Source organism: Phocoena phocoena, chromosome 20 (assembly GCF_963924675.1).
Source record: "Phocoena phocoena chromosome 20, mPhoPho1.1, whole genome shotgun sequence".
Classification (NCBI taxonomy): Eukaryota; Metazoa; Chordata; class Mammalia; order Artiodactyla; family Phocoenidae; genus Phocoena; species Phocoena phocoena.
In genome coordinates, this window is record NC_089238.1 from 8,318,027 (window position 1) to 8,345,002 (window position 26,976).

General features: G+C 52.0%; 1 protein-coding gene across 2 annotated transcripts; it reads left to right on the plus strand.

Annotated features, from left to right (window-relative positions):
• The first annotated feature begins 786 nt into the window (after positions 1-786).
• SLC8A2 (solute carrier family 8 member A2) lies at positions 787-26,264 on the plus strand. 2 transcript variants are annotated; one of them, XM_065898538.1, is made up of 9 exons: positions 787-1,464; positions 5,983-6,647; positions 12,429-12,851; positions 17,401-17,504; positions 17,653-17,670; positions 18,959-19,083; positions 19,387-19,486; positions 23,731-24,009; positions 25,888-26,264. In XM_065898538.1, the coding sequence occupies exons 1-9, from the start codon at positions 787-789 to the stop codon at positions 26,262-26,264; spliced, it is 2,769 nt and encodes a 922-aa protein (XP_065754610.1). The 2 variants fall into 2 exon arrangements, with proteins under 2 accessions (XP_065754610.1, XP_065754611.1); XM_065898539.1 differs by lacking the exon at positions 17,653-17,670.
• The last annotated feature ends 712 nt before the right edge of the window (positions 26,265-26,976 follow it).

A 26,976-nucleotide genomic window follows, 5' to 3' on the forward strand; every position in this document is an offset into this window, starting at 1 on the left:
GGGAAGGATGTGAGTGAGAGATCCTCCAGCAGCCCCTCCCCAGCCCTACCTGAGACAGACAGACAAACACCCCAGCACCTTCCACAGCCCAAATCCCAAGCAGGAGCCCTCTGACACCAAGTTGGAAACCATAGGAATCACAAAATGAGTTCAGGGCCCCCCAGCCCCTTGCCTCTCCCACTAACTTATTCAGTCTGTGTTCTTTTGCGCCTGACTTCACTCTTCCATGGCATGTCTGTGAGATTCATCTGCATTGTTGGGTGTATCAGTTGCCCGCTCCCTTTTCAGTGCTGTATAATATTCCACTGCGTGGCTATTCTGCCATGTACTTCTCCATGTTCTTGCTGATAGGCATCTGGGTTGTTTCAAGAGGGGAGCCATTATAAATGAAGCTGCTGTGAACACTTGTGTATGTGTCTTTTGATGAACACTTGACTTATTTCTCTTGGGTCCATACCTGGGAGTGGAATTGCTGAGTCCTAGGGTGCTTGATGTTCAGCTATAGTTTCCTGCAGTGGTTTGACTCCCATCAGCAGTGCATGATGTCTTTATCTTTCTGTGTCTTTCTCTCTTGGTCTCTGCCTGACGCTCTCTGTGTCTCTTTGTGACCCTGTCTCTTTGAATCACTGTCTCTCTTTGGCTCCCCCAGTCTCTCTCCTCCCTCTGTTAGTCCTCAGCTTCTCCCCTATTCTCCGACCCCAATGAACCTTGACTCCTCAGCAACAGGGAGGGGTTTGCTCCCCTCACCCAGACTTCCTCCTCCCCCACAGGACCCTGACCCCCTCCATGGCTACCCTGGCCTTGGTGGGGTTTGCACTCCTCCTGGGGACTCCCCCATGCTCAGGGGCAGCCACCCCGACCCCCTCCCTGCCGCCTCCCCCAGCCAACGACAGCGATGCCAGCAGCATGGGGGGCTGCCAGGGCTCCAACCGCTGCCAGCCAGGGGTCCTGCTGCCCGTTTGGGAGCCCGATGACCCATCGCTGGGGGACAAAGCAGCGCGGGCCGTGGTCTACTTTGTGGCCATGGTCTACATGTTCCTGGGTGTATCCATCATTGCCGATCGCTTCATGGCATCCATCGAGGTCATCACGTCCAAGGAGAAAGAGATCACTATCACTAAGTCCAACGGCGAGACCAGCGTGGGCACCGTCCGCATCTGGAATGAGACTGTGTCCAACCTCACACTCATGGCCCTGGGCTCCTCGGCCCCTGAGATCCTGCTGTCTGTTATTGAGGTCTGCGGCCACAACTTCCAGGCGGGCGAGCTGGGTCCGGGCACCATCGTGGGCAGCGCTGCCTTCAACATGTTTGTGGTCATTGCCGTGTGCATCTACGTCATCCCAGCCGGTGAGAGCCGCAAGATCAAGCACCTGAGAGTCTTCTTTGTCACCGCTTCTTGGAGTATCTTCGCCTATGTCTGGCTTTATCTCATCCTTGCCGTCTTTTCCCCGGGTGTGGTCCAGGTGAGCAAGGACCCACAGACATCTCCTTGGTGCATGTATGTCAGCAAAATCCAGAGGGGTGGCTCCCCGGGCTTGGAGAGTCAATGCCTGTATTTGCAGAAATGCATGCTCACGTTTGAGAGGGCCGCCAGGTATGGTTGTACAGGTCACGCACTGCACAAAGGCATTGGGCCGGAGATGGCAAGTTGGGACTGGAGCCCAGTGGGTGCTCCCAAGCCAGGTCTGGATGGCACTGCAGGTCCTGGAAAGGGCTCATCTGCACAGTATGGAGTGCCATTTTGCAATATGCCCATCCAGAACACTCACAGGGGGGCCACATGTGCTAGCAGAGTCCTAGTGATCTGTGTAATGCATACGATGGTCTAGCCAGGTATTTGCCAGGTATGGTCACACATGTTTTCCTATACTCCCTGCCTTTTGCATAATTTATTTTCACTTTGGCAGTAAGGCATCCCCCATTTGCATAATTCACGTTACACTTGCATAATCCAGCCTTGTGTCTTCTGACAGTGCTAACTTGGGTCACTTGGTGTAACTCGGTGCAACTTGGTGCAATTTGCATAGTTTACCCATGGACTTTGCATAGATCCATGCCCACATCTGCGTAATCTAGCTCTGTATTTGCCAGATATGCAGTCGTGGTTTGCATAATTCATTCATTATTAATAATTGATTTCTGATGTTAGGATAATTTATGCCACTTCACTGTAATTCATACTCACATCCAATCCAACCTAGGTATAAACCCAGCCCACTGCAAAGACCACTTTGCATAATTTATTCTAATAGTGAGACAAAATGTAGACCCACAGATGCGTAATTTACACCCACATTCACATAATCATTTGCCGCTCATTTACCCAGTGTCTTAACGGGCACACTGCTTAGTCTTCCTTTAAAACATTTGCCCAATTTATTTCCCACAGCCCCCGTGACCACCACCTACATTTGCATAATGTATTCATGGGCCTGGCTTAATTCGCTCACACACGTGCATAATTTATTTGAGCCTAACCAGGATTCCTTCACACATGCGTATAATATACTCATGCATATCTGTCATGTTCTGCCAGTTATAGTTTCTTTCCAGGAAGGATCTAAAGTTAGAGCTATAAAAATTCTTTGCAGATGATATCAAGGCAGATCTGAGGGATTAGAAACCACAGCGAGGAAAAGGGGAGATGGTAGCACCAGAAAACAGGGATAAGAAAGGGAGAGAGACAGTTACTGTGATTGACTCAGCATTACTGTGTAGTGCTGAGTTTCCTGGCTGCCATGGCAAAAATTACAGAACGATGCTTCACACGATTCTCAGGCACTATTAAAAAAGGACGCTATTCTAACCTGGGTTCTCAAAGTGGTCCCTGACAAGGATTTACACCGCAACTGTGAAAGGAATTTTAGACACCATGGGTGGGAGGTGGGATAGGGAGAGGGAGAGATTTCCCCTGAGAAGAAGCTGGCTCAGACATAGGGAAGACAGTGTAAAATGCCACAGCTCTGGGTAGAGAAGTGGCTATGGAGGATCCCTTCAGGAGTAAATGGAGACCAGACTTTTGGGATGTTTTCATGAAATGGCCAGACTTATGGGATGTTTTCATGACATAATCGAAAGAACGGGCACGAACTAAAGACGATGCCCGTCCCTCCTAGCGGTGATGACCTGGAGTAGTGAGAGATGGGTCTGGCTCTGGGTTTTCTCCAGAAATGATGTGTGACGTCAGGCAAAGCCTGTACCCTCTGGACCTCCGTTTACACATCTGAACCATAGCAGGGGTTGAAGTAGACCATTGGTTCTTGACCCTTCATATCCAATCCTCCCTTTTTATAACAATTTTTTTTATATCCCCTTTATTCTGCTGGTGTGAAATTCTTAGCTAATAGGAGAGAGGTTTTCTAGCCTCGGAGTTTGGTGTCTGGACTCTTGAACCTGAGACCTGGGTTCAAATCCCATCTCTGTTGTTTCCTAGCTGTATGACCTTGGGCGGGTTCCTTACCTGCCCTGTGCCTCAGTTTCCCCACCTGTAATCAGGGGGTCATCCTAGTACCAGCTTCAGAGGGCTGCATGAGGATCAGTTGAATTGCTACATGTGGAAGGGCTTAGAACAGCGAGCCTGGGACAGGGTAAATGTGAGCTCGTCTTCCCGTTAACAAACTTCCCTACATGGATTGGCTTCCCAGAAGTCAGTATATTGCTCAGACCGTGATATAAAGGAAAGTAATATCTAATAGAACCATCTGCATTTCTATATGTAAACGCTTGGGCATGACCACCTTCAAAGGCATGACGAAGAGCCAGATGGTGGCATCTACTTACATATAATGAACAAGTTGGGGTTTAAGAGAAAAAAAAAAAATCAGAAAACATTCCCATGCACAGAGGAGCGGGTAGCCATGAGATTGAAATCAGGTATATTCAGCGTACATTAAACCGTACAGGAAAATACTTCATACAGACATAAAACAGAATGGAGTGTAGACTCCAGTTATCATAAGCAGGGGCTTCACTGACGTGAACGTCCAGTGGGAGGTTCTGAAGTCAGGCAGGACGTGGGACAATTCTGCATTGTGTGGGACTGTCCCATGAGTCGCTGGATGTCACCAGGCTGGGACCATATCCCCCTCTCCAATTATGGTGGCAACCCATAAATATCCCTAGATCTGTGACAACCCCTCTTGGGGGCATTCTATCCACTGAGACATGAAGGTGAGTCTCGCTCCCCTCCCAGGGTGTGCAAGCCCATGAGCCCATTTGCAGGGGATGCCCTAGAAAGCAGATGTGAGTCTATCAGAATCACCTTTTGTTTACCTGCAGGGAAGAAAGCTGATCTCAGGTATTTGAGATCTCTCTTCTGATTAAGAGAGAATCACCCACAGCATATACAGTGGCCAGTTCAATGAGCACAAGGCAAGAGTTCATTTTACGGCTTGCGTGGAAAATTCAGTTTCTTTTCACAAACCTGCTTGGTGGCTTTGTGTGGTACTATTTCCAAGTCCTGCTTTTCCTCTGAACCATCAGTAAACACAGCGACAAGAGCCTGTGGCAGTCGGAGCTTAAAGATTGTTCCTTCCCCTACCAGGCTCATTTTAAATATACCTCTGGGGCCATCTGATTTGTAAATACTCTTTAATCTTTTCTTCCTTATCTTTAATGAGAAAGGTAACATAGGAGTCTTTACATGAATATTTCAAGGCAACTGTCAGGTGTTTCCTGTATATGCCTGGACCTGTGCCAGACCACAGGCTGACTGAGTCCCAGACCTCAATGAGCCCAAGATAATAACGCTAGTAATAATAATAATGGTAATGGTCATTTCATGTTTTGTGTATTTTCCATGTGTCAATAACCAACAAAGCTAAGTGCTAGGGGTACATAAGCTCATTCAATCTTGGGGATGTCCCCATTTTACAGACAAGAGGCTGGGCCAGGCATTCCTCTTCTAGAACCAGGATCTAACCTCAGCATTGCCTTGTCCCTCTGGGGCGGTAGCATGTAAATATGGGAACTCGCTTTATGAGGCTGTCAGACAATAAGCCAAACTTGGGCTTCTTTTAGAGTCAGAGTCCTGTCCCTAAGGGCCAAACAAAACCTAAGCAAGGAGAATCTGGCAAGGGCTGTACTCACTGGTGGGGGGGTGGGGGGGGGAGGGAACACGACAGTTTGGGGAGGTGACCAGAGGGCAGACCCTGGGTGATGGGCAGGCTTTGGAGAAGTGGAGGCATCCCGGGTGAGGAGGGGCAGAGGGGAAATGGAGCAGGGAGAGAAAAGATAGAGGGAGAGAGAGGCAAGAAGAGACACCAGCTCTGCCCCTGGACAAGGGCTGGGACCACACGGTGGGGACGTGTCTCTGGCTTGGCGGTGGCTTAGGATCTCTGGGTTCCCGGCACTGGGGCAGCTAAGTGTGGTTCTCAGTGTGACAAAAGGTGGATGGATGGATGGATGGATGGATGGATGAGACCAGGAGAGAGACAGGAAGGGCGGGGAAGGGGGGGGGACATAAAGAGGGAAGAAGGGTGGGGTGGGAAACTGTGAAGAATTTCATGAGGGAGAGAGGTAGGTATCTACAAAAGATATGAGAGAGAGACAAGGAGACAGCGGCAACAAGAAAGGAAGACACAGAGGGAGAAAGATAAAAAACCAACTGACATAGAGGATGAGACAGAGGCAGAAAGAGAAAGAGACAACGACCTAGAGAAACAGAGAGAGTGAGATATGGGGAGAGGCAGGGAGGAGCAGAGACAAGAGCCAGAGAGAGAGAGAGAGACAGAGATGGAGGGAGATAAGGGAAAAGGGGAGAGACAGAGACACGAAGAAAAAGGCGGAGAGGCAGAGATGAAAAGAGACAGGAGAGAGGCAGAGACAGAAGGCCAGATGCGGACAGATGCAGGAGAGACGCGGGGAGCGCCGGGTGGTGGCCGGGACGGGACTCTGGGAAGAGAGGCGCCGGGAGGCGGTGGGCCGGCTACGAGCGCGCCCCCTCCCGGCGCGGCGGTCCTGACCCGCGGGGCCGCCCGCAGGTGTGGGAGGCGCTGCTGACCCTCGTCTTCTTCCCGGTGTGCGTGGTGTTCGCCTGGATGGCTGACAAGCGGCTGCTCTTCTACAAGTACGTGTACAAGCGCTACCGCACCGACCCGCGCAGCGGCATCATCATCGGCGCCGAGGGCGACCCCCCCAAGAGCATCGAGCTGGACGGCACGTTCTTGGGCGCCGAGGCGCCGGGCGAGGTGGGCGGCCTGGGCCCGGGGCCCGCCGAGGCCCGCGAGCTGGACGCCAGCCGCCGCGAGGTCATCCAGATCCTCAAGGACCTCAAGCAGAAGCACCCGGACAAGGACCTGGAGCAGCTGGTGGGCATTGCCAACTACTACGCGCTGCTGCACCAGCAGAAGAGCCGCGCCTTCTACCGCATCCAGGCCACGCGGCTTATGACAGGCGCGGGCAACGTGCTGCGGCGACACGCGGTGGACGCTTCGCGCAGGGCCACCTCGGCCGAGGGCCCCGGCGAGGACGAGGACGACGGCGCCAGCCGCATCTTCTTTGAGCCCAGCCTCTACCACTGCCTGGAGAACTGTGGCTCCGTGCTGCTGTCCGTCACCTGCCAAGGCGGCGAGGGCAACAGCACCTTCTACGTGGACTACCGCACGGAGGACGGCTCCGCCAAGGCCGGCTCCGACTATGAGTACAGGTGGGTCCCGGGCAGTGCTCCCCGGCCCGCCTGGAGTGGGTGGGCAGGGAGGGCTGGCTGTTCGAAGGTCATAGGTTCCGCCATCCAGCGGCCTCCAGTCTCCCCAGTCTCCTGACTACCTCTGGCGCCCATCCTTACTTTGCTATGGGCAGACCTGCAGTACTCATTCATTCACTCTTGAGAGTTTACTTTGTACCAGGCACTGTTCTAGGCATTTGGCAAACGCTGCTGGACAAGGCAGACAGCGGTGGCTGTCCATCTAGCACAGGCTGCTCCTCCCATGTCCATGCTCTACCTGTGCATTCTTGTGCTTGACACTCCACTGTGTTCATTATTATAACTCCATTATATGTATCATACCTGGTAAAACAAGTACCCTCCCACACACCATTATTAAAGTAAAAATGTTTATTGAGCACCTACTATATGCCAGGTGTATACCCCGGTGAACAAGACAGCTAAGGTCCCTACCCTCAAGTTGCAATAAGGTTATAAACTATGAAACATATAAAAACATCAGGTGATGGGGGAAAATGAAGTGGGATAAGAAGACAGACAGTGTCCAAATTGTCTTTGGGTCTTTGGTTCCACCATAAAGCTACCCACTCTTTGCACCCTCCTGTGTCTCACTGCCCCAGTCCCTCTCCTCACCCCTCTTTGAGCAGAACTGTGATCTTGTTCAGCAACTCCTACTGCACGCCTACTAGGTGCCAGATGCTTTTTAAAAAAAAAATTATTGAAATATAGTTGATTTGCAATGTTGTGTTAATTTCTGCTGTACAGCAAAGTGACTCAGTTATATATACATATACATTGTTTTTCATATTCTTTTCCATTATGGCTTATCACAGGATATTGAATATAGTTCCCTGTGCTATACAGTAAGACCTTGTTGTTTATCCATCTGACAGATGCTTTTTTAAGAGGCTCGACAGAGAACAGTAAAGAAGATAGATAACTGCTGTGTTCTCATGGGACCACAAAATTCTTTATGTATTTGTAGTTCTGTCCATACCACACTCTTTCAGGAATTATAGGCTTACAGTATGTTTTGTTATGTTAACTGATGTGCAAGTCTCCCATGATTTCCTATAATAATAGCATTTATTGTGTGTCTTCTATGTGCCAGAAATGAATCTGGGCAATGGAGACCAGCAGTAAATGAAAGACATAAAAGTCCCTGCCCCAATGCAGCTGACATTCTCATGGGAAAGACAGGCCATTAGAAAGTATACATTCAATACATTAAAATATCAGGGAGTGGTAAGAACAGCGAAGAAAAATAAAGCAGAATACGGGAGGGAGTGTTGATGGCCGAGCTTTTCATGGGTTCCACCTGCTAAGTTGAAGCTGAACTGTTCACTGATCTTGGGTTCTGCCATCATGCAGCAGCCAGCCCCTCGTCTGCGAACTCTTCTCTTTCTGGGATTGAGGTCCCTGTTTCACAGATCTTTAGTTCCACCACTGTACCTCAGCAAAGACCTTTGGTAGCCCAGGCTCCCCTCTGCCCCATCATATCTACATATCTTTCCACTGCTTTGGACATTTGTAGGTCATTCCCTCCACCTCAGTCAGTCCAGGATCCTTTAGCCTGCCCATCCTCATCCACCTCTCCTACCCTGCCCCTCCGCAGCCTTCCCTGAGTGGAGCACAACTGTTCACGGATCTTTGTTCCATCATCCTGTAGCATGGGATCCCTTTGGTCACCCATGACCTCCTCCCTCCATCCTCTCTGCCCATCCTACATCTCCAGCCTCCTTCGACTGAAGAAAAGGTATCCACTACTTGGGGGCTTGCTGTGACTCAGTCTATCCACCATTCCCCTCCTACCCACACCTCTGCGTCTGCATTGCCCCCATCAAAGCCCCAAGCCTTTGCAGAAGGAAGCGAGTACACGTGTCACCTGCTGGGATCAGAGGCTGCCTTCTCACCTGCCAATGACGTCATGAAGATGTTCGAAGTGAAGGAGTAAATGCTGTTCAGTGGTGGAACCAAAGAGCCAGGAAGAGTTGACACCTTCCTACCCATCCCTGTTCTCCCAACGCAGTTGATATTCACAGGCCTGGCATCGTTTATCAGGGCAGCTTAGGTCCAGGACTGGGAGGGAGGACACCTGGGCTCCAGTACAAGCTTAGCCCTGCCCCCTGTTCCTTGTGTAAGTTCCTGCCTCAGTCTGGGCAGACAGGGCTGTCACGTACAGTTGTTGAGGCTGTGCACTGCACAAGAGCAGCACATCTAAGAAAGCGCTATTCGTATAGTGGACATTGTAGATTTCTATGTCTATCATGACAATTTCCAGATTCGTGGAAATAGTGTCTTGAAGAAGGGGAGCCGTTTTCTAATTTGCCCACAGGTATCACTAGGCTATGGTGGTCCTGTGGGGTCTTAGTTTCTCCAAATTAATAATGATCTCTGAGGCCCCCAAACCGCACAGCTCTTCCAAGACTCTGAGATTTAAGCCCCTATAATCCTAACATGCTAACGGTCTAAAATTCTAAGATTCCAGGTTTCCCACATTTTGATATTCTAATCTGTACCCCAACCAGTCTCTGATCTGATGGTTCTAAGATTTTCATTTTCTCAGATTTTGTGCACCCAGTATTGGAATATGAGTCCTGTGAACCTCGCCTTCTATGATTCTGATATCTGGTTTCTAAAATCCGCATGTTCTTTTTCTCCCCAACTTTCTTTTTTCTTCATTTACTTATTTATTTATTGGCTGCATTGGGTCTTCGTTGCCGTGCGCGGGCTTTCTCTAGTTGCGGTGAGCGGGGCTGCTCTTCGTTGCAGCGTGCGGGCTTCTCGTTGCGGTGGCTTCTCTTGTTGTGGAGCACAGGCTTAGTTGCTTCGCGGCATGTGGGATCTTCCCGGACCAGGGCTCGAATCCGTGTCCCCTGCATTGGCAGGCGGATTCTCCCCAACTTTTTATTTTGAAAAATTCACACCTACAGAAGGGCTGCAAATATAGTCTGGCGAGCCCTCATGTAACCTCCACCCAGATTCACCAATCGTTCCTATTTTGTCCTGTGTGCATTCACTCTCTCTCTTTAATATATAATAACATGTTTATTGAGATGCTACTCTATTTGTTAATTTTTATTTTATATTGGAGTATAGTTGATTTACAATGTTGTGTTAGTTTTGGGTGTACAGCAAAGTGATTCAGTTGTACATATACATATATCCATTCTTTTTCAGATTCTTTTCCTATGTAGGTGATGACAGAATATTGAGTTCCCTGTGCTATACAGTAGGTCCTTGTTGATTATCTATTTTATATATAGTAGTGTATATTAATCCCAAACTCCTAATTTGTCCTTCCCCCCCACCTTTCCCCTTTGGTAACCATAAGTTTGTTTTAGAAAAATATATAATAATATTAATAACTGTGGCACCTTATTAGAGCGAGCTGCAGGCAGCATGGCCATTCACCCATAAACATAAGTATGCATCTGCTAAGAATAATGGTATTCTCCTCCATCAACACAGTACGATGATCGCACTTAGGACATTTGATACTGAATCAATATTATGATCCCATCTACAGTCTATGTTTGCATTTCCCCGGTGGTCCCTATCTCACCTTTCGTGGCTGTGTCTTCGCTCCCTCTCTTCCCATCCAATCTGGAACCACATGGTGCATTTGGTCGTCATGTCTCTTTGACCTTCTTCAGTCTGGATCGATCCCTCAGCCTTTCCATGACTTTCATGACCCTGACACTTTTGAAGACGTTAGACCACTTACTAGAACAAGCCTCAATTTGGGTTCACCTAATATTTTCTCATGATTAGATTCAGGTGATGCACTTTGGCAGGACTCCGTGGAGGTGATGCTGTGCCCTCCTCGGTGCATGGTGCCGAGAGGCACATGACGCCCACGTGTCCCATTACTGGTGATGTCCAGGTTAACCGTTTCGTAAAGATGGTGCTAAAAGCCCAACATTCTACTATCCCTTAAGTTTCCACTTCTAACATGCCATTACTTTAGGATTCACTAGTTTGCTAGTGCAAATATCACTAGCTAACTTTTGTTGAGTGTTTCCCCTGTATTAACTCAATCCTTATAACAATACCATGAGGTAGACAGGGTTATTACCTCCATTTTACAGATGAGGAAACCGAGTCTTAGAGGGTTGCAGAATCCTGCTTGCCTGGAGATCCCACAGCTGGCACAGGTCGGCCCACCCAGCCGGGTGCCTTAGCCACCATGGATAGCGCCCCTAGGCTGACGGCTGCCCCAACAGGGAGGCCTTGTTCCCTCCATCCAGATCTTGTCATCCAGTTCTACCTCTGCCAGAATCTTAGGGTCCCTCTGCCCCCCCACAGAGGGATGGGGGGGGATATTATAGACTTTTGACATCTGTTAACATCCCAGAGTCATTTTGATGTCTGCAGCCCTGCCAGGAGGAGCCCACTCATTCCCTGTTCCCTCAAAGTTTCACCCTGTCTCAGGCCCTGCCTCATTCCCTCCCCCACCCCATAATAGAACATCTTGCACGTGCTTTAGAGAGTCACACAACTGACGCCCTTTTAAACCTAAGCCAGTTCACGTCCCTCCTCTGCTCGGAGGCCTCCCATGGTTCCCATCTCACTTGGAGTAAAGGCCAAAGTCCTCACCATGGCCCACCAAGGCCCCATGACATCTGCTCCTGTTCCCCCTGCTCCCTCAGCTGCAGCCACACTGGCCTCCCTGGTGTTCCTCAAACACTCCAGGCTCACTCCTGCCTCAGGACATTTGCACTGGCTGTTCCCTTTACAGGAATACTCTTCCCCAGATATCCTCCACGTGGCTCCCTCCCTCAGGCCTCTGCTCAGATGTCACCTCCTCAGAAAAGCTTTCCCTGACCACGCTAACACAGCCCCTTCTCCTCACTCTCTACCCTCCTTCCTCTATTTTCTCCAGAGCATCATCACCACCTGACATTATATGTTTTATTATTCGTCTCCTGCGCTGGAACAGAAGCTCCACCAGGGCAAGGATTTTTCTGTGATCTGGTTTGCTGCTGTTTCCCCAACACTGAGAACAGTGCCTGGCACACAGCAGATTAAATCCCTAGATGTGTAATTGTCACTGCGATATGGCTCTGCCGTGGGGCTGTTCCCATGTTCCCAGCATTGCCCAGCAGTTACTCTGAGAGTGTATGTTGAATGACTGAATGATGCCAAGTTAAGGAGTATGGACTTTCTCTTGGGGATACCTGGGAGCACAGAATGGTTTTTATGAGAAGCATGGCAAGGTCAATTCTGGGCCCTATGTCCCTGCTACTGAAAGCGTGGTCCATGTACCAGAACCATTCACATCCCTTGGGCGCTAACTAAAACTGCAGAGTCTTGAAACCCTGGTGCTACTGAACCAGAATCTGCATTTTGACAAGATGCCCCAGGGAATTCGTGTGCACCTGGAGGTTGGAGAAGCATGGCTGTGGACCACTCCAGGCTCCCTCTCCACCCTGGGACTTTGCATGTGCTGTTCCCTCTGCCTGGAGCTCTCCTGCCCACTAAATCTTCTCCCATGAAGCCTGCCCTGATCTGACCTTCATCATCAGATGATGATGGTGGGAGGGACCAACTCTGTCTTGTTCTCCCTCTGCATCTCCTGCCCCGGAGAAGCCCACCCTCATTCCCCCTCAGTATTACTTGTTTAATGCCTGTCCACCATTATATTTGTAAGTTCTTCCGTGGTGCGGCCCCCTCCTCTAGGAGGCCACCCTGACTCCTCCCACCTCCCCCACAGCCTTTGAGCGACCTTCACCCCTTTCTTTCCCCTCTCCTCCACCGCAGCGAGGGCACGCTGGTGTTCAAGCCGGGCGAGACACTGAAGGAGCTGCGTATCGGCATCATCGACGACGACATCTTCGAGGAGGACGAGCACTTCTTCGTGCGGCTGCTGAACCTGCGCGTGGGCGACGCGCAGGGCATGTTCGAGCCCGACGGCGGCGGGCGGCCCAAGGGGCGGCTGGTGGCGCCTCTGCTGGCCACCGTCACCATCCTGGACGACGACCACGCGGGCATCTTCTCTTTCCAGGACCGCCTGCTGCACGTGAGCGAGTGCATGGGCACCGTGGACGTGCGCGTCGTGCGCAGCTCGGGCGCGCGCGGCACCGTGCGCCTCCCCTACCGCACAGTGGACGGGACGGCGCGCGGCGGCGGCGTGCACTACGAGGACGCGTGCGGCGAGCTCGAGTTCGGCGACGACGAGACCATGTGAGCGCGCCGGTCCGGCAGCCCGCCGGCCGGGGCAGACAGAGCGCGGCCCGCGAGAGGGGCGGGACCAGGATGGGACTGTGCCCGGGCGGGGCGGGGCCTGGATGGGCGAGGTCGAGAAGTGGGTGGACCTAGGAGAGGCGTGGTCTTGGAAAGGGGTGGGGCCTTGATGGAGACTTGCTCTTGAAACGGAGAGGTCAGGGGAAGTGGGGCAGGGCCCAGGGAAGAGGTGAGACAGGGGAGAGGAGGGAGGAGACAGGAGTGACGGGGCGTGGCCAAGATGTTGGGACTGGATGTGGGCGGGGCTTGGGAGAACTGGGCAGGTTTGGGGAGAGGAGAGTGGGACACCAGGAAGAAAGGCCAAGTGAGGAGAGAGGAGAGGAAATAGGATGGGGCCTGGGGAGAGGAATGTGGAAGGCTTAATTTGTAGAATGGAGGAGTGTGGCCTGAGGTTCCTTTCGAGGTGGGCAGGTGTCTGTGGAAATGGAGGGCGAGTGGGGTCTGGGTAGGGACTCAGGGAAAAGGACAAGGACAGCGGAAGAGGGCGGGGTCTAAGGAGATGGGGCAGAGACTGAGGAGGTGGATGGGGGAAGGGGTGAAGCTATTGGGTAGGCGGAAGAACCTGGGGAAATAGCAGGAGACCTAAGAGGAATGTGGGAGAGGCTTTGGGAAGAGGCCGAGTAGGAATATGGGGGCCTAGGAAGAGACACGGGAAACTGGAGGGCTGGGATTTGGGAGGGTGGGGTGGAATCTTGGGAGGTGAGCTGGATACACAGGAATAAGTATGTAGACACACAGACACAACCAACACGCACACCGGCACATACGGACACACAAAGTCAAAGACACAGAGTCAGGGCTGTTCTCACGCCCAGACACCCGGCCACCCCTTACACAGATGCCCGAGTTCCCCCCATGTGTGCCTGCAGCCTCACATCCCCTCCCCCTCCACCCCCCCCGCCCCCCACCCCCCCGCCTGCCTGGGATGCAGAAGGTGCCTCCCCTCCTTTGCCCGCTCCCTTCCGCCCCCGCACGCCAGTCTGTCTCTCTCCTCCTGCCGCCCACGCTCCTCCCACCTAGCAGAGCCCCCACCGCGCTCCCCTTCCCTCTCCCCTCCCAGCTTCTGTGGCTAGGCCTCCCGCTCAGCTTCTCACTGCTCTATCTCTCCATCTCTCCGCTTGCGTCTCTGCGTCTCTCGCTCCTGGCACCTCCCCTCTGGGTTTCTGTTAATCTCTAGATCTCTGTCCCCAGTATCTAGCTAGCTCTCTGACTCGGGTTGTATTTCAGTCACGAACTCTCCATACCTTTCCATCTCTCTCTCTGTCTGACTTGGGTTGAGAACTTAGGTTGGGGGCTGAGGGCACCATTCCAGGCCCCATGTCTCACACCCAAGAGGCCGAGGGGATGGAGGGCGTTATCTTTCTACTTGTTCCAGTCCTTCTTGTAGTCTATCGCTTCCAACCAACTTCCCGCCTGCCACCACAAACCCACAGGCCCTCTCCTCCCCCGCATGGCTTCCCCAGGCTGGGACACCCTCTGTCCCCCACCCCCGCCCAAGCTTCCAGCTGTGGCTTCAGGAGAGGGAGAACAGGAGGCTAATTAGCGTTTAGGGAAACACATCCTTCCTCTGACGGGCAGGCGCTAATTAGAGATGCTTCCAAGAAGCTGGGCTGGAGGGCTGGACCCAGGCAGGATCAACACAGAGATGGAAGAGAGACACCCAGAGATGGGGTGTCGGGGAGATATGCAAGAGAGAGAGACAGACAGAGAGGCACCCAGAGACAGAAGAGACCTAGGGAAAGAGAGCCAGAGCCAGAGTAAGGGAGAGTCAGAGAGAGAAACAGAGAAGCGAGAGAGCACGAGAGAGACAGAAAGACACAAACTTAGAGATGGATACCAAGGAAGCCAGAAACTGAGTGACAGTGACCCATCAAGAGAGGGAAAACGGGATTGGGAGACTGGGATGGAGGAAGAGTAAAAGGAAGAGAGATGCAGGGGAGATAAAGAGAGACATTCTTCTCACTGAGAGGAACTCAGTGGGACTCAGGGAAGGAAAGGTCCTTCTGATGCTACAGAGAGAAAAGAGTTTGGGTCAGCAAGAGAGGATAGGAGACAGGATAAGAAAGAGACTGGGTCTGAAATTAGAGTGGAGTGCCCAGGAAACAAGGAGGGCAGGCGTGAGGATGACAAAATATCAGGCTGGGGCGGAAGGCTGTTTCCTTTTTAAAAAATAATTAATTCGTTTTTATTTGAACTATAGTTGTTAGTTTCACGTGTACAGCTAAGTGATTCAGGTACACGTATATGTATATATATGTATATATATTCTTTCTCAGATTCTTTTCCATTATAGATTATTAGAGGATATTGAATATAGTTCCTTGTGCTCTACAGTAAATCCTTGTTGTTTATCTATGTTATATATTAATGGTGTGTATCCGTTAATCCCATACTCCTAAGGCTGCTTCCTTTGATCTCAGGAAGTCCTGCCCTTGTGTAGCTCGAGTCCCTCTTGCTGTCCCTTGCTAGTTGGGTTTCTCCTCCTTTTGGGCCCCATGAGGGCACACTTGTCTGGGTGCCAGTTAGCGCGTGTGTCACTGTCAGTCACTGCGTGTCAGTGGATCACGGCGTGTCTGCAAGAGAGTGAGCGTCGGAGGTGTGTGTGTATCACCCTGTCAGTGTGTCAACGTGTCAATAGCTGTCTGTGTGTCAGGAGACCCCTCCTGGCTCTGGTGTTTCAGCACCGCGGACAGCTCCCAGCCCACTCCTGAGGTGGGGGGCACCCATGTTTTCCACCCACAGAAAATTTTAAATATCTTGAGACTGGGAGTGGGTGAAGGTGGAAGTAGGCGTATGTCTCCACGTGACCGTCTTGTGTGCGTCTGTCTTTGCATGGGTGTCACTGTGTCCTGTGCGTTCGTGTGTTGAGATAGGTCTGTTGATTGAGACCCCTTTGCTTAGATGGTGTTGACTTTGGCTATCCCATTGTGTTCCATTCAGTCTCTCTGACACTGACAGACGGAGATGGGGAGAGGAGGACACAGAAAGAAAGGCAGAGAGCTGGGGAGAGACTGAGACAGAGAAGGTCAGAGAGATGGAGAGAGAGACACAGAGAGGCTGACAGATGGGCAGAGAGACAAAGGAAGATTGAGAGACTGTGATGCAGAGAGAGACGTTGAAGGGAATAAACAGACACCAAGAGGCATAAAGAGTGAGATGTAAGGAAGGAGAATCTACATGGATCCACAGCAGGGGTCTCACACGTTGGTGATGTCACCCAGGCTGTGGAGGGGGTGTCGTGCTAGTTGGCATCTGGTCCATGTGATTTTGCCACTGCATAGGGAATGGCTGCGGGGTATGATGGTGCGTGGGTGTGGGCGGTGTGACCGGCTGTGCTTCCTCTGCTGGGTGACTGCGTGGGCTGGGTGTTTGTGTTTCTGGGTTCTGGGGCCAGGCCTTGTGGTTCCTACAGCTGAAAGAGCTGCTAGTGGCAGAGCTGTGGGCTTTGGGGGGTTGTGGGTCTTCGTAATCGAGGGGGGGGTCGGTTGTATGCCTGAAGGGGGTGGATAACTTTTGGCTGTTTCTCCCCCGCCCACCGTCCTGGTTACCATGGCAGCAGGGATGCAGAGAAAAGCAATTAGCCCTCTGTTGCACCTCCAAATGTGGTCAGGACAGGGAACAGAAAGCCAAGGATCTCCCGGACTGAAAATTTTGAGTGAACAACTGTTTATGGAGGGCACACTATATGCCAGGCCCTGTTCTAGGCGTTGGGGATACAGCAAAGAACATAAATGAACAAAAATCACTGCCCTGGTGGAACTTACATTTTAATGTGAAGGGGCAAATGGCAAACGATAAACAAAATAAACACATTAGACGGTGTGTTAGAAGGTAATCTGGAACAAGGAAGACATAGAGCAGGGGAAGGGGGCCAAGCATGCTGGGGTAGGGGTAGGGATGGATTTCAATATTAAAGAATGTGGTGGGAGTGGGTCTCATTGAGAAAGAAGGTAAAGTTTGAACAGAGAGCTGGAGGAGCTGAGGGAGTGAGCATGGGGAAACCGAGTGAACAGCCGGTGCAAAGGTCCTGAGGCACAAGCAGGCCTGGTAGGTTCAAGGAACAGCGAGGAGGCCAGCGTTGCTGGAGGGAGTGAGCGAGGGCGAGAGGGCTGGGAGGCCAGAAAGGGCACAAGGGCCGGATGGCAGGGGTTCTTGGGGGCCATTCTTGGGTCTTTGGCTCTTATCCTGGGTGAGATGGGAGCCAGGTGAATGTTCCGAGCAGAGGAAACACCCAATCTAACCTAGGTTTTATCGGGATCCCTCAGCTTGATACTTTATACAAACGCAGCTTCGTCAGACGCTTCTGAGCTCGTTTCTGTCAAATGGGGATAATAAGAGAGCCTTCCCCCCAAGGGTTGTTGTGAACATTGAATGAGATTCCAGAGCCTGAGATGGAGCGAGTGCTCAAGAAACCGGGTGGCTAACGGGCGAGTTATTGGTGATTCAGGGGGAGGGAGTCTTACGCTGCGTGCTCTCCCTCTCTGCTCAGGAAAACTCTTCAGGTGAAAATAGTTGATGATGAGGAATATGAGAAGAAGGATAATTTCTTCATCGAGCTGGGCCAGCCGCAGTGGCTTAAGCGAGGGATTTCAGGTAAGGGGCGACGGGTGGGCTGTGGAAGAGGTGAGGGCTCCAGGGCGGGGGGACCCTTGGAGGCTCAGTTGTGGGCAATCCTTCAAGCTCGTGGACCTGAGCTTCCCAGGGAAGATCTCACCCTCTCCCTGTCTCTGTCTCTCCCCAGCTCTGCTACTCAATCAAGGTGAGTGGAGTTACTTCCAGACTTTGCGGGGGGGGGGGCACTGGAGGGAGGGTCTTGGGGGTGGGTCAGTGCCTCAAGTTCCCCTCAAGGTCAGGTTTGAGGCAGGTTGCAGGTGAGATGAATTTGGTGGAACATGTGTGAATTGGGGGTGACAGAAGTTTAAAGGCCAAGATCATGTTTTGGTTGTAGTTAAGATGGTGGGGGGGCGTAAGTCATAGAATCCAGCTTGGGTTTGTGGTGGGGTCAGTGGGAATCAGGTTTGAGGTTGGTTAGGACTGGGTTGAGGTTGGGATTTGGGATCAGTATTAGGAACTGGGTCAAAGCCAGCATTAAGATGGAGATTGGCTTCTGGGTTTGTGGTGGGAGCTGATTAGAACTGGGGTCAGATTTAGGTCAAAGCTAAGGTTGGAATTTGAGGTGAGTTTGAGGAATTTGAGGGTAGAGTTGGGGCCAAGGTCAGAGATTGGGGTGAGAGCTGGGACTAGGGTCAGGGGCTTGGAGATAGTGACAGAGTGGTTTTGGAGCTGAGATCAGAATTGGGGTTTGGGGTTAAGATTAAGGATAGACTGAAGATTATATTAGTCAAGGTAAGTAACACAAGCTACTATAACAAATAGGCCCCTAAACCCCAGTAGCTTAACACAATAAAAGTCATTTCTCACTCAGGCATAGTTTTCTGAGACTGTTCCCAGTTGGCGGGTGGCTTTCTTATGAGCTTTACGATTGGGTTGTTGCCGGGCTTGGAGCAAAGGATCAACATACTTTGGGGAGGTCAATGAGCCCAGAGCCAACTGTAGATGGTTCTGGGTCCAAGATTTATACCAAAATCGGGAATCCCCCTCTCTCCTCACCACCTCAAACACACTCTAGGATGTTTTCAGAGCTTGGATATAAAGACCAGGCCTCTTCCACAGGGTGGTGATAATAATAAAGTAACATTTTTGGTTATTGTGAGCCAGGCACTCTTCTAAGCGCTTCACATGGATTAACTCCTTTAACTAGGAGTTAATAGGAAACCACCCTGTGAGGTAGGTACTCTTATTGTGCCCATTTTACAGATATGAACTCTGAGGCACAGAGAGACTAAGGTATTGTCCAAGGTCACACAGCCCCCACCACATGAACCTCAGAGCCCACCAACTGAACTTCGTGGACCAGCCCATGGGAGCTGGCTCTCAGGTTGGGGAAAGACAAGGTTTTCTTTATCAGTGGGAACAGGCAGTAAAGGCATCGCAGGCCCAGGTAGGTAGGTCTCCTTGGAGTCTAACTCCCATCCCTCATGCCGCAGGGGATGGGGACAGGAAACTGACGGCTGAGGAGGAAGAGGCCCGGAGGATAGCAGAAATGGGCAAGCCGGTTCTTGGGGAAAACTGTCGACTGGAGGTCATCATTGAGGAGTCGTATGATTTTAAGGTGATTTTCTGGGACCTCACCTTCCTGGAGTCTTGCCTGGGTCATTTCCTTGGGGAGAGTCCAGGAGGGGATCAACCATGAGGGTCACAAGGGAAGGGCAACCAAGGTCCGAGGCCACCGTCTGTGTCCCTCCGTTAGCACCATGGACAGCACACGCTTCCCTTGTCCCTTCTTGCTAGAACTGGGATATGGAAGGTTGAGGACCCCTGCGCATAGGGTGTGAGCCCGCATCCCCAGTACCCCTCATGGAGCTGCCCTGGGGTGATCATGGGCCATGGTCTCTCCCCACCCTCTCATCCCCAGAACACAGTGGATAAACTCATCAAGAAAACGAACTTGGCTTTGGTGATTGGGACCCATTCGTGGAGAGAGCAGTTTTTAGAGGCAATTACGGTGAGCGCAGGTAAGTGGGAAGGGAGGAGAGAGGAAGAAAGAAGAGAGGGATGGAGAGACAAAGAGACAGAGGAAGAGAAATGAAAGGGAGAGGGAAAGAGGGACATGGAGAAAAAGACAGAGAGCAATAGAGAAGAGAAAGAAGACAGGAAAGGCACAGAGATACTCAAAGAAAAAGACTAAGAAACAGATACAGAAAGACAAAGGAAAAGATAGGGAAGGTATACAAATAGGAGAGATAGACACACAGAATCCCAGAGAAGGACAGAGATGCGGAGAAAGCATGAAGGGTATAGAAAATGAAGACGCAGAGGGCCAGAGAGAGAGACACACACAGAGAGGCACACAGAATCCCAGAGAAGGACGGAGATGCAGAGAAAGCATGAAAGATATAGAAAATGAAGACGCAGAGGGCCAGAGAGAGAGAGACGCAGGTAGACACACACAGACGCAGAAAGTTGGAGACGGGGGCAGAGGTGGAGAGCTGTGAAGCGGTGGGATCCCAGCACGGGTTTTCTCCAGGCCTCAGGTAATTGGAGGGTGGAAACAGGTTAAATGGCATGGCCTCTCCACACAGCCTGGGTTCCTCTGTTGCTATGGAGACAGTCTCCAGGGCACCCAGCTCTCCCACCTGAGCGGGTTCTCACCCCCTTAGGCCGCAGACAGGCTCACACTGCCCCCCTGTGGCCAGATATATGATGACATGGATTCACAGACAATCTTGGAGGTCAACACTGGCCATCTGTGATAGGAATTGGGGAAACTGAGGCCAAGAGACATAAGAGGGGCTGGCCTGAAGTCCCTCAGGGAATCCAGAAAGGACCAGGGTGGAACTCAGGACTTCTTTCCCTTGAATAACATCAGGTTTGCTTCAGGGAGGCCAAGCTGGTGGGAACTGAAAACACACGAGGAATTGTGGGTGGAAAGAAACTGGTCGGTGGGATCAAAAGAAACCAGGCATCAGGGATGGAAGAGTACCCGGTAGCAGGCCTAGAGACACCAGATTGTAGGCCTAATAGAAATGGAGTGGCATCTCCCTCTGAAGCCACATTCCTCCAACATCTACTTCTGAAGGATCCTCTGGACCCGGTCCTATACAGGGCCATTGCTGGGGACAAAGAAATGATCATGACAGCTCGGGACCTGTCCTGACAGAGCTCACTGTCCAGTGGGGGAAACAACCTGTCACAAGAGAGTGGCAACCCAGATTGGGCAGGACTGGGACGGGGTCCCCAAGGAGCTATGGGAGACCACATCGGGTGTCTGACCCAACTTGAAGATCAGGGAGGGCTTCCTGGAGGAGGAGCCTTCTGATCTGAGTCTTCAAATAGGAATAAGAGTTAGCCAGGAGGTGGGAGCCAGGCAGAGGGAAAACCAGAGTCTGGAAATGTGCAAGGTTATGGCACAATTAGGGAGGGTGATTGGTTTCAGGCATGAAGAAAAGGCATGGGATGAGGCATGAGAGATGAGCAGGGTTCAGACCCCAAAGGCCTTAGAGGCCACAGGAGAGAGCTTGGGTGTCATTTTAGGTGCAGCGGGGAGCCATGGAGCTTTTTTCTTTTCTTTTCTTTGTTTTCCTCACGGAGTGTGTTTTGAATGAGGGGAACTCCTGGAAGTGGAGAGAGCCTGTGGAAAGAAAAGGGAGAGGGTGGGATGGGGTGTGAGTTGAGGCTGTCAAAACTGGCAGGAGATGGGTCATGCAGGGTCTGAGAGGACGTGGTGAGGAATTTGAGCTTCAAGAACAGTGGGGAGCCAGAGAGGTCCCTCTAGGGGCTTAGTGAGGGTAAGAGGGTTGCATGAAACTGAAACTGTGGGTGTGAGATGGTGGTCGTGGAGGCCATGGGTCTATAGAAAGCAAGCGATTAGCTCAGAGGAAGTAGTAGAGGAAGAATAAAACCATTATGGTAATAATAACAGTAATAATAATCACGATGATGACAGCAATGAAGACAGATTGAGTGTCAGGCAGCTTTGAAGTCCATTTCCTGTACGAGCTCATTTAATGAACGTATCCCGAGTATCTGGGTTGGGGCTTGGTCATTTTGTACTTTGTTCCTTTTGGGTCCTCACGTGAGCACAAAGCTTTTTGAGGTGCTGAAGGAGGGTGATTCTCGCTTCCTTGGGGATGAATCATGTCCCATCTTGCACTTAGAGATGATTTTGTATTTCCTTTACCTCCCGATGGAAAGTTCTTTGCAGGCTGAACTTGGTTTCAGGCATCTTTGAATCCCCCCCACCCCCAGGCACCGGAATGGGCCTGCAACAATGATAGTCACAGTGGAGATGTGCCAGGACCCACAGAGAGCACATTATATGGCCTGACTCATGTAGTCATCACAGCCCTCTCTTGAGGCAGGTCTGATTATTATTCCCATTTCTCAACTAGACATTCAGAGGCTCAGACAGGTTAGGACACTGATTCAAGATCACACAGGGTTTGACACCAAAGAGTCGGCTCCAGAACTACAGGTATACCCGTGAGGCTCCCTCTAGATGGGAGAGGCTGGAGAAGTCAGCAGAGGCCAGAGCCTGTGGGTACTGGAATGCCAAGCTCAGGAGTGTGGGCCTGGATCTGAGGGCGGTGGGAGCCAAGGCAGGATTTGGAGCAGGGCAGGGAGAAGCCCCAAGAGACGGAGTGATAGCAGCCCCCTCCCTCCCAAGAGTGTGTCCTCCCTGCTCTGACCTCCGCCATGTCTCAGTATGGTCAATTAGGGATGCGTTCAGTGGCAAACAACAGAAAACTTGACAGTAAGTGGCTTAAGCACACTAGACTTTATTTTTTCTCACGGAACAAAAAAATCTGTAGGAGGCAATCAAGAGTTAGCAGCAGCTCAGTAATGTCATTAAAGGCCCAGGCCCCTTCTTTATTTCTCTTTCCCATTCCCAGGTATTGTCCTCATGGTTGCAGGACGGCTGCTGTACCTCCAGGTGTCAAGTCCATATTCCAGGCAGGAAGAAAGGAAGCAGGGAAGCAGGAAGGGGCAGAGTGCCTGTTGCGTTTGAGTTTCCAGTTCTAGTTTCCAATTGCATTTTACTTGGGGTCTCAGCAAAAACATGTTCTTTGTGATGCAACATGCAGAGCCGAGAAGCCTCACAAACCACTTAGTTAAGCATTTACAAATTCAACCATTTATTTCTTTAAGAAGCCAAGTGGCTAAGTGAGCTAGAAAAGTGGGAAAGGGATGTATGACCCGAATCCCCAAGTCCTTCAGTCTCTCTCTGCCTCCACTGCCACCAGCTGTCCTATGCTCCCTGACATTCCAAGGAACCATTGGGTGGGACCATGGAAAGTGGCTTCATGATTTGGTGGCTGGCCTGGCTTTTATTTCCTGACTTGCTGTGAGCAACTGGTCAGGGGTGACAATGTTTCTTATCAGCATCCTTCCAGATGTAATTCGCGGCACACTCAAGTGTGTTCATTGCTTCTCATTCCTTGCTTTCTGCTTATGAGTTTCAGGTGAGGTAGGAAGACATTTCATTTGCACTTTCCCATTACACAAGTCACTGCAGGTCAAAAGTGGGTCAAATTCGGCCACAATAGGTGACACAATCAGCTCTGAGCATGATGCATCCTTTACAAATCTCAGAAAACACATCTATAACAACAGCACCCCTATCAGGAAAGCTAGAGCTTTCCAGAAACCCTCTGTTTACGTCTCATGGCCAGACTGGATCACACGACCACTGCTGCAAGGTATTCTGGGAAACCAAGTATTTAGCTGAGGACCTGACTGCTGTTGGCTGCATGGAATTCTGGGAAAGTGAATATTTTTATCTGAGGACAGTGCTGTTGCTAGCCTCAAGGGATTCTGGGAAAGTGACTAATGTTAGCTGGGCACATGGCTCTCTCTAGCCTCAGGGGGTTCTGGGAAAGTGAGCACCTTTAGCTGAGCATGTGGCTACTGTCAGCTGCAGTGAATCAGAGGAAGTGAATGCTTCTAGCGGCAGACCTGGCTGTCAGTAGCTGTAAAGGCTTCTGGGAAAGACATATCTTTAGCTAGGGACATGGCCACCCCTAGCAGAAGGGATCCTGGGAAACTGCATATTTTTATCTGGGCACATGGCCTCCTCTAGCTTCAAATGATTCTGAGAAAATGAATATTTTTACCTGGGCCCATACATTCTCTTAGCTGCAAGGGATTCTGGGAAAGCAATTCGTTGGGGACTGGCTGCCTAGAAGTTGAACGAAAGGGGGGCTCTGTAGGTGAGGAAGGAGGCATGGGTGTGTGCCCCAGCTGGGTCGTGTGCCCACAGGGGACGAGGAGGAGGAGGAGGACGGGTCCCGGGAGGAGCGACTGCCGTCATGCTTTGACTACGTCATGCACTTCCTGACGGTGTTCTGGAAGGTTCTGTTCGCCTGCGTGCCCCCCACCGAGTACTGCCACGGCTGGGCCTGCTTCGGTGTCTGCATCCTGGTCATCGGGCTGCTCACCGCCCTCATTGGGGACCTCGCCTCCCACTTTGGCTGCACCGTTGGCCTCAAGGACTCTGTCAACGCTGTCGTCTTCGTGGCCCTGGGCACCTCCATCCCCGGTAACCCCTCAGGAGACCACTTGTTGGGGGAGTGTCTCAGAGAAGCCAGGCAGGTGGACCCTAAGAGAAAGGCCCTGCAGAAATAAGGTGGTGGAATCATACAGAACCCATATGGTGGGTCCCTAGGAAATAGGCAGGTGGGTATAATAGAAACTAGGCGGAGGGAACCCATGGATTCAACATGTGAATTGAATCCTCCCCAAAAGCAAGCAGGTGGAATGTCCCATAGAACTAAGATGGTGGGAAATGGTAGAAACCAGACGATGGATTCCAGGGAAAGAAAGTGGCAGGACATTGAAGAGACAGGTGTTGGAAGGAGAGTCCCATAGAAATAAGGTGGGAACTTCATAGAAACCATGCAGTGAGTTCCACAGAAACAAGATATTCATTTTCCCTTTCCTCCCCCTGCCAAGCAACCAGATGAAAGATTCCACAGACCTTTGTTGCTGGGCATGATAGGAACCAGGCCAATGAATCTCAAAGCTTTAACTAAGATGACAGTCAGAGTAGAAACCACGTGTTGGAGGAGGTGCCATGGAAATAAGATAGTGAGGCCTCAGAGACTGCAGTGTACGTGATCCCCTCTTTCCCCAAAATCTGAGGGAGGGTCCCTTAGAAACCAGGTGGAGGAGACAAGTTCCTGTAGGAGGGAGGAGACCACGCGTGGAGGCAGACACCTTGCTTTTCCACATCAATGCGTTCCCCAGCCAGGTGGTGGCGCTGTAGGCCCAGACAGCAGGTGATGGGTCCTGTAGAAAGCAACCATTGGTGAATGGGTCTGTGAAGCCTGCCCTCCACAACAGAGACTTGCAGTCTTGGCAAGATGTTCAGGAATGGGTGGAGGCCAGAGAAGCGAAGCCGTATGCTTGACAGAAGCCAAGTGGGGAACTGATGGGCGGGCAAGGGGTGCCACGTGGCTGGGGCCTAACATTTATTTTGTCCACCCAGATGGCAATGGGATAATTGCGCCTGTAGAAACACAGGCAGTGGGTTCATGGGAAACAGCTAGCGATTCCCAGCAAAAGCAGGCAGCAAGCCCCATAGAATAGAGTGGATGCCACAAAAATCAGGCGGTGTGTGTGTCCCACAGGAAGCAGATTGAGTCCCACAGAAAGCGGGCAGCAAGTCTTGTAGAGGGCAAGCAGCAGACCCCATAGAACACAGGCAATGGTGGGGAATAATAGAAACTAGGCAGGGGAGCCCATAGATTCAACATGTCAACTGAATCCTCCCCCAAAGCAGCAAATGGTATGTCCCATAGAACTAAGGCGGTGGGAAATGGTAGAAACCAGACGATGGATTCCATAGAAAGAAGGTGGCAGGGCATTGAAGAGACAGGTGATGGGACAGGGGTCTCATAGAAATAAGGTGAGGACTTGATATAAACTATGTAGTGGGTCCCATAGAAAGCAGGCAGCAGGTCCCACTGAGGGAGGCGGTGAGTTCCAGAGAGTAGGTAGTGGATCCCATTGGACGCAGACAAATTCCGTAGAAAGCAGGCAGTGGGTTCCCTAGAAAGTAGACAGCAGATCCCAAAGAAAGCAGGCAGTGGGTCCCATAGAGAGGCGCTGAGTTCCAAAGAGTAGGTAGTGGATCCCACTGGATGTAGACACGTTCCATAGAAAGCAGGCAGCGGGGCCTGGAGCCAGCAGGCACAGAGATGGCGATCGACTTTGCCCCCTGGGTGGTGGGGTCAAGGGCACAGAACTCCAGGAGTGGGAGGCTAGACCCGCGCGACACTGGGGTGAGGAGTCTGGATCCTTGGGCCAGCGGGGTGCTGGTGGGTCTCTGGGGAGCAAGTGACTGACGAAGCCAGGCGGATGCTCCTGGGGGGCCCACGGAGACCCCCCCTGACCCGCGGTGTCTCTGCCCCTGCAGACACGTTCGCCAGCAAGGTGGCGGCGCTGCAGGACCAGTGCGCCGACGCATCCATCGGCAACGTGACGGGCTCCAACGCCGTGAACGTGTTCCTGGGCCTGGGCGTGGCCTGGTCGGTGGCCGCCGTGTACTGGGCGGTGCAGGGCCGCCCCTTCGAGGTGCGCACCGGCACGCTGGCTTTCTCCGTCACGCTCTTCACCGTCTTCGCCTTCGTGGGGATCGCCGTGCTGCTGTACCGGCGCCGGCCGCACATCGGCGGCGAGCTGGGCGGCCCGCGCGGCCCCAAGCTCGCCACCACCGCGCTCTTCCTGGGCCTCTGGTTCCTCTACATCCTCTTCGCCAGCCTGGAGGCTTACTGCCACATCCGGGGCTTCTAGGGTCCTCCCCAGGGACTCGGCCTGCCCCTCGAGACCACCGCCTCCGTGCTGGACTGGCTCTCCTCTGTCCTCCAGAGATTCAGCCTCCTCTCCTGGGACTCGGCCTCCCTTCCTCCTGGGAAGCCATCTACCCCCTCCTCGGTCCCCACTTACAGCCTCCTCCCTTCCCCTCGGGAGCCTCCCCGAGTCCTCCTGCGAACAGCCCCCTCAGTTACCTGCAACTCCAGCCCGTCCGTCCCTGTTCGTTACTGGAGCAATTTCCACCTCGAGGCCCCTCCCCAGAGAACCCTCCCTCATCCGTAATCCTCTACAGAGTCTCCAGTGTGTCTCCCTAGACACCCAGCCTTGCTCCATGCCATAAGTCCCCCTTCCTCTAGAGGACCCCCTCACCACTTCCACGGACCTGTGCCCCAGGGCCTCAGAACTCAGCCCTGCGGGGGCGGGGGGGGGGGTGGGCTTGAAGGAGGCTGATCCATCCCAGGAGGTCACAGATCTCAGCCCTTTCCCCCAACCCTCAGGGAGCTCTGTGGGCCTCGGGGGATGGGGGAGGAACAGATGGGTGTGTGCACAGGGGGGCACACCTTCCCTGATTTCTCCACTCAGGCCCTTGGGAGGACACTAATTCTCAAGGCTTGGAGAAGGGAGGGGAATGTTTGGGGTTCCAGAGCTGGAGGAGGCACATTTTGGACCTGTAACTTCTCACCTTCCAGCA